Here is a 16,979-nt window from a genome sequence, read left to right as displayed (position 1 = left end):
CCTCTTTTGCTTTCCGCAATTTTTCAAACACCTGATAATTTTTTTAAATCCGAGTTCCCAAACATTTCAGCTACTCACTAAATAACAACGCAACAGACTGACAACCCCCTAAAAATAAATACAATTACTTCAATCTATAGTAATTTTTTTCAATATAAAGTAATTATAACTTGTAAGCAAAGCCACATTTCACATTTGAATTATAATATAGTTAATGTTCACTTATTTAACAGTAAATATATTTATTTCACGGGGCATCTACATGTGTTTGTTTCCATTTACCTCAGGCACCACATCACAATGATGAAAAACATCTTGTGACTCCTGCCTGGTTTCCTGCATTCCCAATGGGGGTCTGACCCCCATATTTGGAACCTATGGTCTAAACGTCTGAAAATAATGAAAGTGATGAGAATTTTCAAGGAAAATCCTGTCTTGCTTGAATATTTAGCCAACACAGAGAGAAACTAAAATGTGTGTCTTAATATATAGTTTATTTAGATGTTTGGCTGCTGCATTGTTTTCTGTCAGCCTATAGCAGCCACCTGACTTAGTCTTAGTTGTTGTGCTCAACTATTCCTCTTAGTAACTGGAAATCCTACTGGAAAAACCTGCTCTATGATCCAGTGGAGAAAGGGAAACAGGTTGGGTAACAAGACGCAGTCTTATCGGATTCTTCGTCTCTTGCAAACTTGCTGCATCCTCCACTGGTCAGACAGGTTTGTGAAAGCAGACACGAGAGCGCCAACCTGTGCCGGAGTCGCTGAAGAGTCACGTTCTCCTCTTATGTGCACTTCATGATTATGTTTCTGCGTTAAACAAAACATGAGCCACCCTGAAGGGACAAAGGTGCAATGAAGATGGAGCCTCGGTTTGCCGTGACGGGATCAGTGTCTGAATCCTTAAAGGCATTTAAATCAGATGCTGACCTACTGAGAAATTAAAATGATGATGGGGAAATATATATTTTGATGAAATTTAAACCTATATGAGGAAAAAAAGGAAAATTAATGATTGCTGCAAATCATACTAAGACATGATTTGGGGACATTTTAATGCCTGAGGACTGCTTAATGACTTAATGAACTCAAATTCTAGTTATTTTTAGGAATTCCTCAGGGCCTTTTGGATTTAATCTCATCATCCAGTGAAAATTATCTGATGAACCCAATCAGATGTGTGACCAGGGTGTGGTTTTATATAACGTAGCAGCGCCTTTGTCTTAACAGAGAAGGAAGTCCAGTGTTTAATATCCTGATTAAGCAGAGGGAGCATGTATTTACTATTGAGTACTGCTTAAAGAGTCTAAACACATCATGATTATTCAGCCTGGAATGAGAAGAGGACAATTTTAGTGAATTAAAAACATAGACCTGCTTAATTGTGAGGGTAAAGTTTGTTTTTTCATCTATTCTGAAATTATGTTAATTAAATGAAATATTATAACATAATTACTCATAATTCATGAAAGCGCAGTGCTTCAGCTGGACGTAAAGGACAAAAGTACAGAGTTGTGTCTTTCATTTAATTAGTTTTGGGGATTTAAATTGAATTTGCTCCAGCCACCAATGTAAATCCCTTAGCGTATGGCAGGGAGATTTTCCAATATGAACATTTTTACCGTTCTCTTTAAGAAAAGGTTAAATGGATGGTGTTATAAATGAATTATTGAAATAATTGTCAACAAATTAAGGAGTCGATTCAATTTTAACTAGAATTTAGAGACTCTAAAGCACTACTTTAGCTGAAAGACCCACTCAGAGCAGCAATTTTTCCAAAATCGTGAAAAATATTAAAACATTTTGCATTTAAATGAAAAACCTGGTTTAAATTCTGTAAATAAATCTTTTTTAAGGGACCTAGTTGGAAAAAAATATTCATGCATTTTTGACCTGTCAAAATGTATAAAACTTTTATTTCTTTAATACTATATATTTTCTTTCAATAAAATTAAGACTTTTATTCTGCACCAAACAGGATGTTATGTAGATGTTTTTTTTTAATCCTGTTTGATCAAAGAGTTGTTGCTAAAATCTTTGACCTGTTTCCAATGAGCTGCAGTTTTAGGATATTTGAACTCTTGTTTTATTTATTCTCTGTATATTTTGAGTTGTATGTGGTGTAGAATATAGGACAGTATTGGCATGGGTATTTCGATATGATACGTGTGACGATACTTTACAAAACGATTGTATCGCAATATTGCAATATTATTATATATTGCAATATCTTCCCCAGCTATCAAAATTTGATTTATAGATAAAAAAGCAAGTGTTGTATATGTTCATCAGACGATATTGATCATTAAGTTATTTTGGTATCCATGTTGTTTTGGGTTTGAGTCTGTCTGTATCTTCCACTGTGACTGCCTCAACCACAGAAATGGTCCTGCACTGCATATCAGCAGGACTCCACAGCTCTATCAGCCAGATCGGCGGTGTAGAGGTAGCCCATTTTTCCTCATTGTTTTAAGTAAAAATGTTTTGTTCTAAAAAAATTATAATAGGAACTTAAAGATCAAGATTATATTAGGCAGCGAAATATCATGATCGCCTAATCGATCTTTTCCTGCACCCCTAGAATTTAAATCTCCGCTGATTGAATGTGATGGTCATTCGTCTCATTAGCAGTTTTTATTCTGTTTCCAAGCAAAGAAGGGCTGATTTTCCAGGGTTTCTATTTTCTGGTTGTTGAATTATAAATCATCTACTAAACGGTCTCTTCACCCAGTCTTTTTTATTTTTCTCCTTGTAGTCTTTTGTATGCACTTTGGCATTTAGTGCCTTTGTAGTTTTTGCTGATTGTTGCCCAACATATAGCGGATCATTTTTTTTTTTCTTACAGAAAGAATAATTTAAACCAAGTTTAACTTCGCTTTAGATGGTAGCTCCTATGCTATTTAGTACCTTGCCTTGAAACCAATGGATTTAAAGCTAAATGGTTTAAATGGTAATTAGTTGGAAATGAAATAATTTACCCAATAAATGTTTGCAGAATCATAAGGGGACGGGTGTTCGTGTCCAGCTGTTGGTGGGTAAGACATCAACTTTTAACAATTTGCAAACTCATTTAAAAAAAGTCTAAAGTTCATTTATTGTGACATTTTTTTAATTGTCTCCATATGTCATAAAAAAATTGAACTACCTAAGGGGACAAACTGATTCACAGTGGTTTAATACAAAGGCACAAAATTAGGAAACAACTTAGAGAAAATGCAATTTATTTCAGAGTATGTTTTTTTTTAGGTTTGGGAATAATCATTTAATCAATGTTTTATTATAACACATATTTTTTTCTTGTGGTACTTATAGTCATAATACTCTGGGCTAGAAGGTTGTTTGAGCAGAGAGGCAAGTGGTGATCCCTTGTGTAGAGGAAGATAAATTTACGTCACCCTGGCTTGGCAGAGGAGCAGATGGTCGAGCGTATGGTGGACTGTGAATTGGGCGTTTGTCAACTTTACTTTACCAAATGCTGTAGTAAAGAGATTACCTTTTAGTGTGATTGCTATATACAAGCATCTTATTTGATATTCCTGCAGTAATATATTTTTTTTGCCACAAATATAGCACCTGGCACCAACAGAGATCAGAAAACAGGATCTTAAGGCCTTACTTGAAAGAAGAAAGGGCTGGTCTGTGGTTATTTTGTCATTTCCTATACATGTTAGCTTTACTTAAAGTACAATTCATTATGCAAACTAATAATAACAGTGACCATTTAGATCAAGTTGCTTAGGCTGAAGCCAGTGACACATTCTGGCATCTTGCAAGGTTTTTTCTATCTTTTACGAGACAAAGCATTTTCTAACATACAGTGTCTTTTAATCAAAATTGTACACACCCATGTTAAAATACTGTTTTTATGTGATGTCAGGGTCAATTAAGGGTTAAATTGATGTATGTCCTTTTCAACTGAACTTTGACACAAACAAACCAGAAGAAATGTAAGACATGAATTGGCTGCAATAACGTGGTTGCAGAAGAATACACACCTTAGACCAACAGGTTATGAAATCTTTTGTTTGAGCATTAAGGCTTTAAAGAGTGCATACCAGTCAGTTACACAGTGAATCTGATTAACCCGCAATAAAGTCCAGCTTTTCTTGTTTATGTTTTACTGATATTACATCTTTTTGCATCTTAAACTGAAACAAGAGTTTGCAGAGAGGTGATGAAGGACTTAAATGATCTCTCTGTACAAATGTAAGATTTAGGAGAAGGGAACAAAAAAAAAAAATACAGGATGACTCTCACATTGGATGCAATGATAAAAACTGGTAAGAGAGGCTGCTAAGATCGCTGACATCAACATTACCTGTGTTTACATACTTAACACCAGTTTTTGTCCTATCGGCCGTTTATACCAGTGTTGAAAATTTTCCACCTAAGGAAATTGAAAGATACGTTTTAGTGAAAACAGCTTTAGTTTTTGGGTTTTCACGCTTTTTTTTCTCCTTCTAAAAAATATTTAGTTTTGGAGGATTGACCTCATGGAATGAGTGAAAAGTTTTCAAGTCATTTATCTTGATCTCATTATTTTAACATATGGTAAACAAACACCTTACATTTTAATGAGTGTGAATGTTTACTTTCGGGAGCCATTGTAGATAAAGCTATCAGGTGTTCATCATCACCCCGTTTCTTCCATTTTCCTCTTTGAAGACATCAGAAAGTCTCTTAGCTTACTCGGTTGTTTATCACATAAAAATATCTGCTATGCAAACTGTGGCCAAACTTTGACTCTGAAGACATGGTTTGGTAAAACTCAATGTCGCAAACCAAATCAGTTTGCAAAGAAGGCTTGAAAATTGTGGCCAACTTCGCAAAAATTAGATAAGTAATACTTCTTGGCCAGGCATTGTCTTCCACCCTACTAAAATTATGAATACATTTTTGCCTTTTATACTGTTTATTGTTTTTTTTTAAAAAAACATTTAAATTAACCCTGCAATAAATTTTGCACCTAATTTAGTTTGTTAATCGGCAGCCCTAGGCTGGACCGACTGGTCAGCCTCAATGAGCAGAATATAAAACTGCAGCATCTACGGCTGACACAAGATGTTGAGCAGTCGTTAAGGGGTGATGGAGGAGCACATGACTGGGTGCATCTGCTTGGAAGGAAGTGCCCGGTCCTCTAACAATCTGCAATTATAAAGAGCCTTGTGATTAGCTTTGAGATTCAGTTAATTTCAATGGCTGCCAGTTGCTGGAAGATTAATGCCCTGTGATTAAGCTCAAGTACTGCAGATTCCTTCCTAACGACAGGGGACATTAGGCACTCAGAGCTCATTTAATACGAAAGTGCAGGAAACAAACCTTTTCATCCTTCAGTCACAGCTGTGGGCGAGATTAATCTTCTGCAGCCAGACTTGGTTTGAAGGCCAACTTTTACTAAAACAGTCAGTTCCTTGAGGTTGACTGATATGTCGATAAAATAATAGCTTTGTTAAAGGAAAGCTCTGTGGTTACACCTTGAAGCTTTCTCTCTCCTATTCTTTTCTAACTCGGGACAAACTCTTTAAAAAACCTTCATAATGTATATGTATTAAATAACCATGAGGCATGACAACAGATTTAGACAGAAATTGTAATCCTACTCAGATCAGAGTAGTTGCTTTGAGTTAAAGAAGGCAGCTGCTTCACTTGTCGTTGAAGTGGCCCTGAATCACAGTTAAAGAAGCGTTTTATAAAACTCCAGTCTGCCACATCATCACATCATACGTGTTTGTAAATAATGAGACATCCATTGCTCCAGCCTTGTCAAAATATTACACTATGTTCTTAGATCAAGGACACCAGTCTCATTCCACGACTTGTACATAATAAGGATAACTTTTTATCCTGCCAGAGGAACTGTCCTAATTAGATAAACTACTTGGTAAAAAATTAGTTCTGACAAAAAAACAATAAAAAAAAAAGAATCCACTGGACTTGATAGAGGGAAGCGGGATCAAATTCCTTCCTGCTATCATCGCAGCCCCCACCCCCATAGAGGAGAACAGAACACATTGCCTGTTCAGCCAGGCCAACATTTCCCTCTAACCAATCCCCTTTCAGAGACATGGACAGGTATCGGGTATTGCAGGCTAACAAAGAACCCAAATTCCCCATTCCGACTGGTTCGTCTGGTTCAATTTGCATGTTTTCTAAGCCAAAACAAGGCTTTGTTTTTGGTCCACTTTGAAAAGCCTCGAACTCAACGCTATTTCTGACATTTTGAATTGGAAAAAGCTTCCTGGATGGGAAGCGAAACGTCTTCAAATTTGGAAACAAAGTCCAGTCGTTTTTTTTTTTTTTTACTCTTTTGAAATGACTATGACCTTGATGACTGAGAATCTTCACCAGCATTAGTTTTGACACACAACAGACAGGTATTATTAGGGTTTAACAGACTCACACATCATCAATAAAAATAATCCTTTTACTTTGACATAGTTCTTAAAATTTTGCCCAACATTTCCAAAGCACAGATGTTATCAAGACCTCTACAGGTATGAACAGAAATCTGTTTGGATGAGATGTTTTGAAGACTATTGTTTCTCAGTGTAGCACACATTCGCACTGTATTCGAATATCTGTCTGGTTTGGTGCACATTGATTTGATTGGATTATCTCTTTAAGCAACTTGCGATACAATATGTGGTTCAATGACTCCGTATAAATAAACAGATTTACGTTTAAATGGCCAATATGCTACCACCTCAGTGGAACAGTGGGTAGCACTGCTGGCTTGCAGCAAGGTTCTGGGTTCGATTCCTGGCCTGGGGTCTTTCTGCATGGAGTTTGCATGTTCTCCTTGAGCATGCGTGGGTTCTCTCCGGGTACTCCGGCTTCCTTCCGCAGTCCAAAAACATGACAGTTAGGTTAATTGGCTTCTCTAAATTGTCCTTAGGTGTGAGTGTGTGTGTGAATGGTCGTTTGTCATGTTTGTCTCTGTGTTGCCCTGTGATGGACTGGCGACCTGTCCAGGGTGTATTCCGTCTCTCGCCCGTTGACTGCTGGAGATAGGCACCAGCACCCCTCGCAACCCCACTCGGGACAAGCGTGTCAGATAATGGATGGATGGATGGATGGATGGTGACAGTATTGCAAAACCTCTCATCAAGTGCTGATGGTCATTGTGGAAACAGCAAAGAACCATGTGACAATGGACTGTTATAACAACAGTAAAACAAGAAGTTCTATTCTTAATTTGGAGAATTAGTTGGCATTCATTGAAAAAATTTGGTTAGTCATTTAGGTGTTGATGGCACAATAAAATAATTGGACACAGCCCAAATAATTAGCCAAAACAGATTGTTTCAGTATTGTTTGCCTTTCCCTTACTAATAAAGTGGATATTTACTAATAAAGTGGAATCACACCTGCCTCACATGGTCTGCTTTAAATGGACCAGAGATGATGATCCACTTTTTGAGGTGTTTTCATTCAGCTTCCAAAATGGACTCTGGTGGGGTTCGCTTCGGGTATGAACACAAACCGGTCTTGTTCTAACCCCAAATGCATGTTGGATACATCTAGTTGGACTTAGCAAGCCACCATAATAGTTAACATAGTTTCAAACCCATAGCTGTTCTGCTATCTGTTGCTAGGCAACACAGCTGCCAGCAGTTCTCCAACTCTGACACAAAATGCTCTCTATTAAATGAAACTGTTTTTTATTGGTTGTACTCTTAGGCTCGGTTCTGCACCGTAAACAGAAAGCAAACAATAGGATTCATCAAAAAGGGTCATCAGAAGCCAGAGGGCCGGAGTATTTCTGGCTGACCCACATGCTTTACAGAACCAGCTGGACCCAGAGGGAGTGATGCTCACAAAACTGAAATGACACCATGGATGTCCTTAGGAGGTTCTCTGCTTACTTGTCCTTCACATGCACGCTCCTGTCAGAAGGCACATGCACGAGCATGCTGGAGGAATCTCTACAAAAAAATATTTTTCTGGGATTGGATGAAACTTTTTGCATAGTGCTTTTTGTGTAACAGACAAATTGTATGTTTCAAAGCTCAAATTCTTCAAACTTTGACTTTTAATTTTTTCACATATTGGAGATTCCTTGGTTTTAATTTTAATGTGAAATATAAATGTAAGTAAATTAAAAGGTACTGAAATATATATTCAGTCAGTTTAAGATGGAACGGCTGTAGAAACAAATAGTTTCCTGTAACAGACTGAAGACAAGTCGAGCGTTGTCAGATACTTCTTTGCTCGTCATCTCCAAAAGGAATATGAAAAAGGAATCTATAGAAAAAAAAACAGAAACATATTTTGTTATTAACTATTGGAGTTTTTAAATGACTGGATGTGATATATAAACACTGGATAAACTCCTTAAGTTATCACTTTAATAGTGCCCATTCAGCCGTCCTGCATAGCTTAGCAGAGTAACTTCTCTCCTGTGCAGAAAGTATAATGCAAAATATTAGTGACTTGGAAAAACTAAAGGTAAGCAATAAGCACAGTAGACGGAGAAGGCTTTTATGTTTGCTTCATCTAATAAATACGTCCCGTTTGATCATGTGTAACAAGATATTTATTCAGTCAGTATTTGCTGCAGCGGATGGTTGATGGTAGATAGTTGTTTTTCTTTATAAGGCCTATTGAGGCCTTGCATAAAGTAAATATATGGAAAGCAGATAGACATTTTTATTGTTGATGTTGAAGGAGTAAAAGTTCAGCCCATATAGTTAGAAAATGATATGAGCTCCGATAAAGCAGACCACATTTCTGGTGACCCAACCTTCCTCCAGGCTGTATTGTAATGTGATCCATGTTGGCAGTGTGGCTGTAGTCTTTCCTGAAGACATTCACTAGAATAGAAACTTGTTCCTGCATTTTGTCAGTAGTCTCTGTCTGACACTCTAAGCACCCAGAAATCTGTGCTGGAAATGAGTTCAGATTCTGTTTGTTTCCTGATGATGCATCAACTCACACTCTGTCACTTTCTCCTGTTTGTTTTCTCATAATGTGTCTGTACCTATGAGTCTGTGATCATATTTATAAAACTATCCACCAGTTCCTTAAAGGGGAGCTCAAAAGCATCTGATTTAACCTCATAATCTCCAATCCATTACATATTGTTCCTGCAATCTGTAACACAAAGGATGATTGGATGACGGAGTGTTTTCCAGCCAGTCGGCTGAAGTAAACACAGCCGGTTGTACAAGCAGTCATGTGGTGCCAGTCCAGTTGAACCTATATAAGCTTGCAGCTTTTCATTTGGCCTCCCGCGTATCCACAGGCAACCCTGACACACACCATAAACCTCATTATATCACCCTCAGCTCTTCTGCCCGCCTCTACTGTTGTTTGACATAGATTGGACTCGGACCCAGTGCTCTCTGACAATAGGAGATTTTCTTTTACCTCCCTTGTATCACATATGGCAGATAAAACAGACCAGGTTGACGAACATTTCTATGAAGAAGCAGAACACTGGTGTTCACTGGTGTTACCATGAGTTCTATGGAGTGCTTCTTTTTAATGAGACACCAGTTTGTGTTTTCAGGGGTATACTCCGACCCATCTCTCAGGCAGGAAATGGAGCCTTGCTGTAAGCATGACTAAGCACTGACCGATGCAGTTTTTAGAATGGATGCTTCCAAACAAACCGTTTTGCAGGAGTGGCTGAGCTGCTCCAATCAGTAGATGTTTATTAGGGTCAGTCAGTGTTTTTTTTCTGATGAATCCCAGTAAAGATAAAAAATAAATAAAATAAAAATATATATATATATATTTCCCTATGTTTTGCAAGTATGCTTTTGTCCAGATAATCTCAGTTCACTAATCCACTAGCTGCGTTTGTTTCTAATCATTTATGCTCTGCCAGGCATGTGAGGCACACAGGAAATTTGTCATGGTAAAACAAAATGTGCTCAGATTGACGAAATGTTTACTTATAAAGAGATAACATTTGGCCTTACTCTATGGAGAAAAAATTGACTCTTATATCAATTTCATGTCAAATTGGAGCATAAAACTAAAGAAAAAAAAACAAAAAACACTTAACTGTAGAAAAATTACTCATGTATTTTTCACGCAAGGCAAAAAAACTATCGGAAAAATGAGTAAAACATTCTTAAAATAAATGTATTCACCCTTCATTTGAGTAGACAATAATATCTGCCAACAATAAGAATTGCCTGAAATAATATAGTTATCCAAATTGCAGTAGAACTATGATAATTACGTATGCATCTCTTGTTATATTGAAAGACCATCTTACTTCTGTACTCAAATCAAGTATAAATGCACTTATTTCAAGACCATTTGACTTTCTTTTAGTTCTTTTTTTTCTTTTTTCTTTTTTTTTTGCAGTGTGTGCATATGACAGTTTATTAACTATTTTGATAGTTGTTGTCCTAGCTGCCTATTCCAGTAGCACACTGGGAACATTTAATACAGGAAAATCTTAAAAAGAGACTTTCTCTCAAAGCCAAAAAAGGAAGTATTGGTCGTAATCATTTTTTGGTGCATCGTACTACAGAGGCCGCCATTTTTCTGATACACATCAGAAGTCAATACAAAACAAAATCTAAGTAAGAATTAAACAAATTATGTTAAATCCAGCCAGTAACCTTAGGTGTAGGTTTAGGTTTCCTAAACTACTAAAATTTTATTAGCAAAAATCTAGCTGATCAGTTTAACAGAGAACCGTGTTGAAACATCTCTACAAGCATCAATAAGGGATCATTTATGTCAAAAAGCTTCAAATTAGAGTATACATTAAAGCTGTTATTACCTTCTGCTTTGAAATAAAATAATTGTTTATGAAAAGGCTCAAACAGTTTTTCTTAAAAAGATTTGTGATTTGTAAATAAGGGTGGTGAACATTAATGGTGTCCAGTTCATATTTTTGAAATGCTTGTGTGGGTTTTGGGTAATAATTGCATTACTGAAAATGGTCGTAGGTATGTCTTAATGTGTATGTTTCTATGTTCAAACAAATGTATTTTCTCATTTAATGGACTTTTGGAGCAGAATAGACTCAAAAGTAAATGAGGAATCAGGAAGAGTGTTGGTGTTAAGGATTACGGGAAGGAGAAGGGGTTTGAATAAATATTTTTCAGTTCTTCAAAACCATTTTCTTACATTGGAACTAAAGTAAACATATAGTATAATTTAAATATTAGTTATACAAAATGTTTCGATGTGTTAAATATTTAATCTTTTACTGATATGTTTGAAATACATTTTGCAAAAAAAAAGTCAGAAATTTGGTGGAATTAACCGACTTCCAGTATACATTGTAAAAAGGTGGCGCCCTGGCCCTGCAGTACAGTGTCTCTCTTCATTTCTTGCATGCGCTGCAAAAAATTAAATATATGCACTGAAAAAAAGTTGAAATCTAGAATTTTTTCTTAAAATAAGTGCATTTCTCTTGAATTGAGGTAATTGAGACACTTAGCCAGTAGAACAAGACAATTTGCCTTTAGAAGAAGAAAAAACAATTGCAGTGTCATATTTCAAGTGCACATCATCTAATTATCTTATTTTAAGACTAAAAAATCTAATCTAATTGCCAAAAAATCTTATTTACCTACTTAAATTAAGGGTAAATACACTTAATTTTAAGACATTTTTACTTATTTCTAGAACCTTTTTGCAGTGTGTAAGGCAAGCTTCTCTGTAAACAATGCCTTTTCCCTTAATTTATCTTATTTCAATTACATAATGTCCAATTATCTTATTGTAGGAGCAAAAGTATTATTTCTGTTGACATATACTTATATTTACCTGCTCAAATTAAGGGCAAATACAATATTTTAAGAAGTCCTTCCATCTTTTTAGAACAGTTTTTGCAGTGTGTATCAACATGGTTTCTGCTTTTAAAAAAAACATATAAAAAAATGTAATTCACCACAACAAGAATGAAATTTACTTAAATATAATAATATCAACCCTAAACAACTCATACCCTAGCTTAAAGAAACCATGAGGAGTGTATTAGTTGTTAACGCTCTAGGATGAAGCTGACGGCAGCAGAATCTTTCCTGCCACCCCTTACGTGTGTGTGTCCTCTTTTTTTCTTATGTAATATTTAGAACAGTTTTCTCCTTCTCTTCCTCCACCAGAGTTCCCTCCAGATAACTTTTGACAGCAGTCTCCAGTTAACCGCTGGCTCTGGAATAGATAGCGTGACCTGCACTGACCAGTCAGCCAACAAGATGGTAAGAAACGTATCTTTGCAAAGACTTCATGTAGCATTTCTTACACCGCTTGTACCAACACTTTCAATGTATTTCATTTAGATTTTATTTAATTGAATCAATCACAGAATTGCATAATATTTACGGAATTATATATTTCCTTTAAAGAAAAAAAAGAATCTTAAAAGCTGGGTAGAAATTTGTTTTCAGCAACCCTTTTTATCTCATCCCATTAAATAAAAACCAATGGGACAAAAGTCACAGAATTTATAAAGTCAACTCGTGCATAGATGAATCTGTTAAGAAAAGACATAAGTCATGCTCTCAATAAATTAAGTTGAGAGAAAAGGGTAATTGGTTGGAGAAACCAAAGATCCCATCTAAAGTCAGTCACAGGTCATGTAGGGGATAGAGCCTCAGGCCAAGGAACGATTCATTAAATGTTGATGATCATCCACATCCTAATCGATCCAGGAATTTTTTTAAATGATTATTTAACATTATTTGGCAGAACAAGCAGGTCCTGCCCCCTCGCACCCAGAGGGTGGCAGCCCTGACTATTGACAGCTTTAGCATCAGACTCAGGAAGCCTAGAAGTATAATACTAAAGACAAAAATACAAAACCGAAAGAAAAATGAGCCCTGCCTCGCCAATGTCCCAAACTGCTAATCAAAAAAGAATGCAGAAGGAATGAAAAAAGGGAGAACAGAACAAACACCAGAGGCTGCAGACACATGTTATACCTCAGTTAAGAACTTACTGTATGAAAGGATTTTAGGCATGCATTTACCCTTTATATCAATATTAATTATCAGAATAAAACAGGTGATGAGACTTAAAAACATGTCAGTTGGAAGATCCTGACATTAGAGCCTAGCCCCTCGAAACTGAAACACATCATGTTGATGTGATGTCACACAAAAGTCAGCCCTGCTCATGCAGAATAGCTCAAACCTGTCAAGCCTTTATATGCATGCTGATCGGATCACCAGTCAGCATAAACCACCTCTCTGAGTCAGATTACAATTTCATTCAGATCTTGACGAATCAGATTAAAATATTCCAACTGGCGACTGGACGATTTTTTTTATTCCAATCGGCCATTTGTTCTGATTACTCATGTTGATGTAAACATAGATACTTTAGGTGGTAGTAGGAGGTTAAAGCTTCTGCATAGGGTCCTTGGAGTTGAGGAAATTGGTTTAGGGAAGTCCTTGAAACTGCTTTAATTTGATGTTTACTGAAGTGTGGGAACCTTTTATATACTATGATGATGAAGAGCAATGATCCCTCTGACGCTTATAGCAAACGGACAGTCTAAATTCTTTTTTTTTTCTTTTTTTTATCTTAGTTCTCGTGCAAAAATATTTTTCAGTGACAAAGTCCAGTAAGTTGTGTGACAAAAAAGCGACATAGTTTCTGTTTCTGACAAAGGAGCTTGTCTTATCTCATCAGGCCCAGCATGGCGGATGCGAGGTATGAAAAAAAACAAAACAAGATAAGTGTCATCCTGCTTCTCCTTCTGTAGGTTTTACACTGCAAATGCTGGGTGGACAGGCTGACGTTTCCTGTGACTGTGACCCAGCAGTCACCCGCTGCTGTTTCCATGGATACGTATCAGATCACTACTGCACCCATGATGGCCAAGGTATGAAAGCACGAGGTTGGAGCTACTGAAGCTTTCATGATGACCTCTATAGCATATGAGAAAGATCAAAGTTTCAAGTTTGAATTGAGTTAAGGATACAGCAAACAGTTTAGCAGAAATCCTTCTTTATTATTGTAAAACATCCCATTTCATCTTGCTTTGCTTGTCCCTGCATTGGATGGGATTCCCAACTGTCCGTCTCCATCAGGTAAAAGTGTCCCTGGAGGAAGTGGAGGATGAGGGGTTGCTGATATCCTGGTCTCTTTCAAAACAGCCATCATTTTCTCTTACCGTGTCCCCATGTAAACTGCAGAGACAGGTGAGAACATTTGATACTGACTCCACACTAATCTGATATGCCAGTGAAGGTTTAATTTCTGAAGATAGGTCAGCCTCTGCCAAAAAAAGGCAAATAAAAGGAAAATCAACTTTGAGTTGTGCAAAATTTTATTTTATTTTTTGCTTCAAGCTTCTATCAGATTCTGTTAATAAATCTCAGGCAATTTGCATGTGAGTCACCGTACGGCCCATTTAACTCAACGTGAGTCATGCAGGAAATGTCACTCTGAAATATTGTTATGAACATGCAGCCTGCATTTGCCTCTGGCAGTGAAATATTTACCCTTAGTAATTAACCACACTGATAAGAACAGTCGGAATTAGAAAATGAGGTTGCAGGAGAGCATGTTGGACTAAACATTTTTAGCATCACGGCGTTAGATAATGCAGATTTAACCTTCTCAGGGGCCCGGTGCTGGAGCAGACCTGGACATGATCAAAGGAATGGTTGAAGACAGTCTCTTCAGTGCCCAGCCGGCAATGGTTCTCAACCTCAAGGCTTCTGTATCTCCTAGTTCGGTGAGAAACCGTTTTGCTTTGACAAAGAAATTATCCTCCATTTTTTGAAACAAATGCATGTCAGCCTGGATTCTGCTTATAGATTCTGGGTTTAAGGCGATTAAACCTCTGCTCTTTCCAGTCCCCAATGGACCACCTCTCAGTGGGAACCAGCTCCACATCCCATGGATTCTTAGTGAGGCGCCTCCTTCTCCAGCAGCTCAGGGTGACCTTAAATAAAGGTCAGATATTCTCTCCCTGGATCAGATTATTTCTACTGCTGGGACTTGAGCTCACACTTCTTGGCTGTGCTGTCTGCAGGCCTGTGGTCCAGAGCAGGGGAGCTCTGCTGTGTTGTGAGCCTGGACCAGCCCTCGGCAGAGAGGAGAACCAGCTTCTTGCCTGTGCCCAGCAACCTCAATGCTGCACTGGAATGGAGCGAAGACATTACTGTGTAAGGCTCCACATGTTCTTCCACATCAGCAAATAAATGTTATTTCCTCTGCATCGGCTTTTTGTGTTGTGGTTCTGCAACAGTTTTTATTATTTTCAAGCATCTTACATTCATTATTATCAGCATAAGAATCAGATAATAAGGTGTATAAGATTTTAAAAAGGCTCTCACAGTGAGGTACTTATTTGCTGAATTTGACAGGGTTCCACATTTTAACTCTTGCACAGATGTTCTGCTGTGAGACTTTATCTGACATTGTTGTTTTTGTTTGCATTTAAGGGAGCTGGGTCCAGAAACCAAAGAGCTCAGAATCAGGCTTTTGGAGCGGAGTGAATCAAGTGAACGTAAGGAAAAGCTCAGTTCTAATTTCTTATTGGCAGCTGTCCATAAACCAGATCAGCAACATTGTTTTGATTGTTTAAGCAAAACTACCCCTACCAAAAAAAGCACAGCATGCAGATCTGCTGCAGTAAGCCTCTGCTAGGAAACGCTATCAATATAGAGCCTTGCCAAAGTACTCATACCTTTTAACCTTTTTTCCCTAAAGATGTCAGTCTGTCTTATTGGGAAAAAATGGTGGACAAAGAAAATGTAGTACAATATTCTTGGTTTAAAATATTTTTAACCTTTTTAATTTAAAAATAAAAACTTTGAGTGGGCGTGCCTTTGGATGTATTATTTGGATGCATTCTTCTTAAGTTCCTCTAAATAAAGCTTGTGGAGAAGAAAAACTCAATTTTATTGGTAAGGAACCTGAAGCAGTGTGAGTGGCCTTCTGCTGAAACCAATTGGGGTCCAGGAGACAGAAGCAGCCATAGAAAAGGAAAGTAGAAGAACTAATCTATAGCTACTGATCTACAAATTTAATGGTAAAGTAGCACCATGGAAACTCTAGGTGAGAAAACAAGACGAGCTCCGAGTTGGTTTTCATGTCAAAAAGGATGAAAGAGAGTACATATAGTTGGTCACAGTAAAATCTTAGCCCGTAGCTGTGTCTAAAGGGAAACAGGACTAAGCACTGAAAAATAGGCCTGACACCACCATCTACAATCAAAGGTATTGATGGCTAAACAGGACCAGACCAGATGAAGCTACTGTGATGAGAAAAAGCAAAACAAAGAGTTATGAGTTGACCTATCAAATACTACAGATTTGGAGAATAAAGATAGACCTCAAAGTTTGCTAAAGAATATTAGTGAACTAAAGGCCTAAAGACAAGGAACCAAATGAAAAAAGTAGAACATGGTGAAAGTGTCAAACTGTAAACCTACCAAGAGGTTTCAGGAGGCCTTAACTGTCAGGATGGACAAGGAGACACACTTAGACACTGTGAAACATATTTCAGCAGGGACATAGATGCTGGTCTGACATACAGAAAAGGAAAATGACCTGAGACTGAACAGAGATTAGGGTAAAGATATGACCAGATCTGCAGCAGTAGGTTTTAGATTAGTCCATGTCCGATCGTCAGTGGTGTCAGAAGTACACACATTTGTTACTTAAGTAGAAGTATAGATACTGCAGTTTAAAACACTCTGGTAAAAGTTGAAGTAACAAGTTGACCTATTTCCTCAAGTAAAAGTGAAAAAGCACGTGCTCCAAAAACTACTTAAGGTATAAAAGTACAAAGTAACCTTTCAAAAAAAACAGCCAGATGCCACTATATGAATTGAAAGCTCAATTTTTCGACTACTTCCAAAAATTCTTTGAGATAGGGCCAAGGATGAGGGAGGTCTTGTTGGTCTCCATCTCCTGATACGCTCTCGCCTGTGTCTGACCTTTCAGACATTTCAACATCTTTTTTTGAATTCAACATTGTAGCATGGCATAGACAATTCACTTTTATAGTTTGAAGAACACCTGCTTGCTTCTGATGATTTCCTTTAGC

General features: G+C 37.2%; 1 protein-coding gene across 1 annotated transcript in view; it reads left to right on the top strand.

The window, feature by feature from the left end:
* Positions 1-16,979, top strand: part of c2cd2l (C2CD2-like) — a 29,841-nt gene that overhangs the window by 6,421 nt on the left and 6,441 nt on the right. Inside the window, exons 3-9 of the mRNA XM_015382882.1 lie at positions 12,077-12,172; positions 13,681-13,800; positions 14,009-14,119; positions 14,545-14,658; positions 14,780-14,879; positions 14,959-15,091; positions 15,371-15,435. Coding sequence (XP_015238368.1) covers positions 12,077-12,172; positions 13,681-13,800; positions 14,009-14,119; positions 14,545-14,658; positions 14,780-14,879; positions 14,959-15,091; positions 15,371-15,435 — 739 coding nt within the window. The remainder of the gene's footprint in view (positions 1-12,076; positions 12,173-13,680; positions 13,801-14,008; positions 14,120-14,544; positions 14,659-14,779; positions 14,880-14,958; positions 15,092-15,370; positions 15,436-16,979) is intronic.

Source organism: Cyprinodon variegatus, unplaced genomic scaffold (genome assembly GCF_000732505.1).
Source record: "Cyprinodon variegatus isolate N-32 unplaced genomic scaffold, C_variegatus-1.0 Scaffold268, whole genome shotgun sequence".
Lineage (NCBI taxonomy): Eukaryota > Metazoa > Chordata > Actinopteri > Cyprinodontiformes > Cyprinodontidae > Cyprinodon > Cyprinodon variegatus.
The sequence above is the reverse complement of the archived record's forward strand: the minus strand, read 5'-3'. Positions and strand labels throughout refer to the sequence as shown.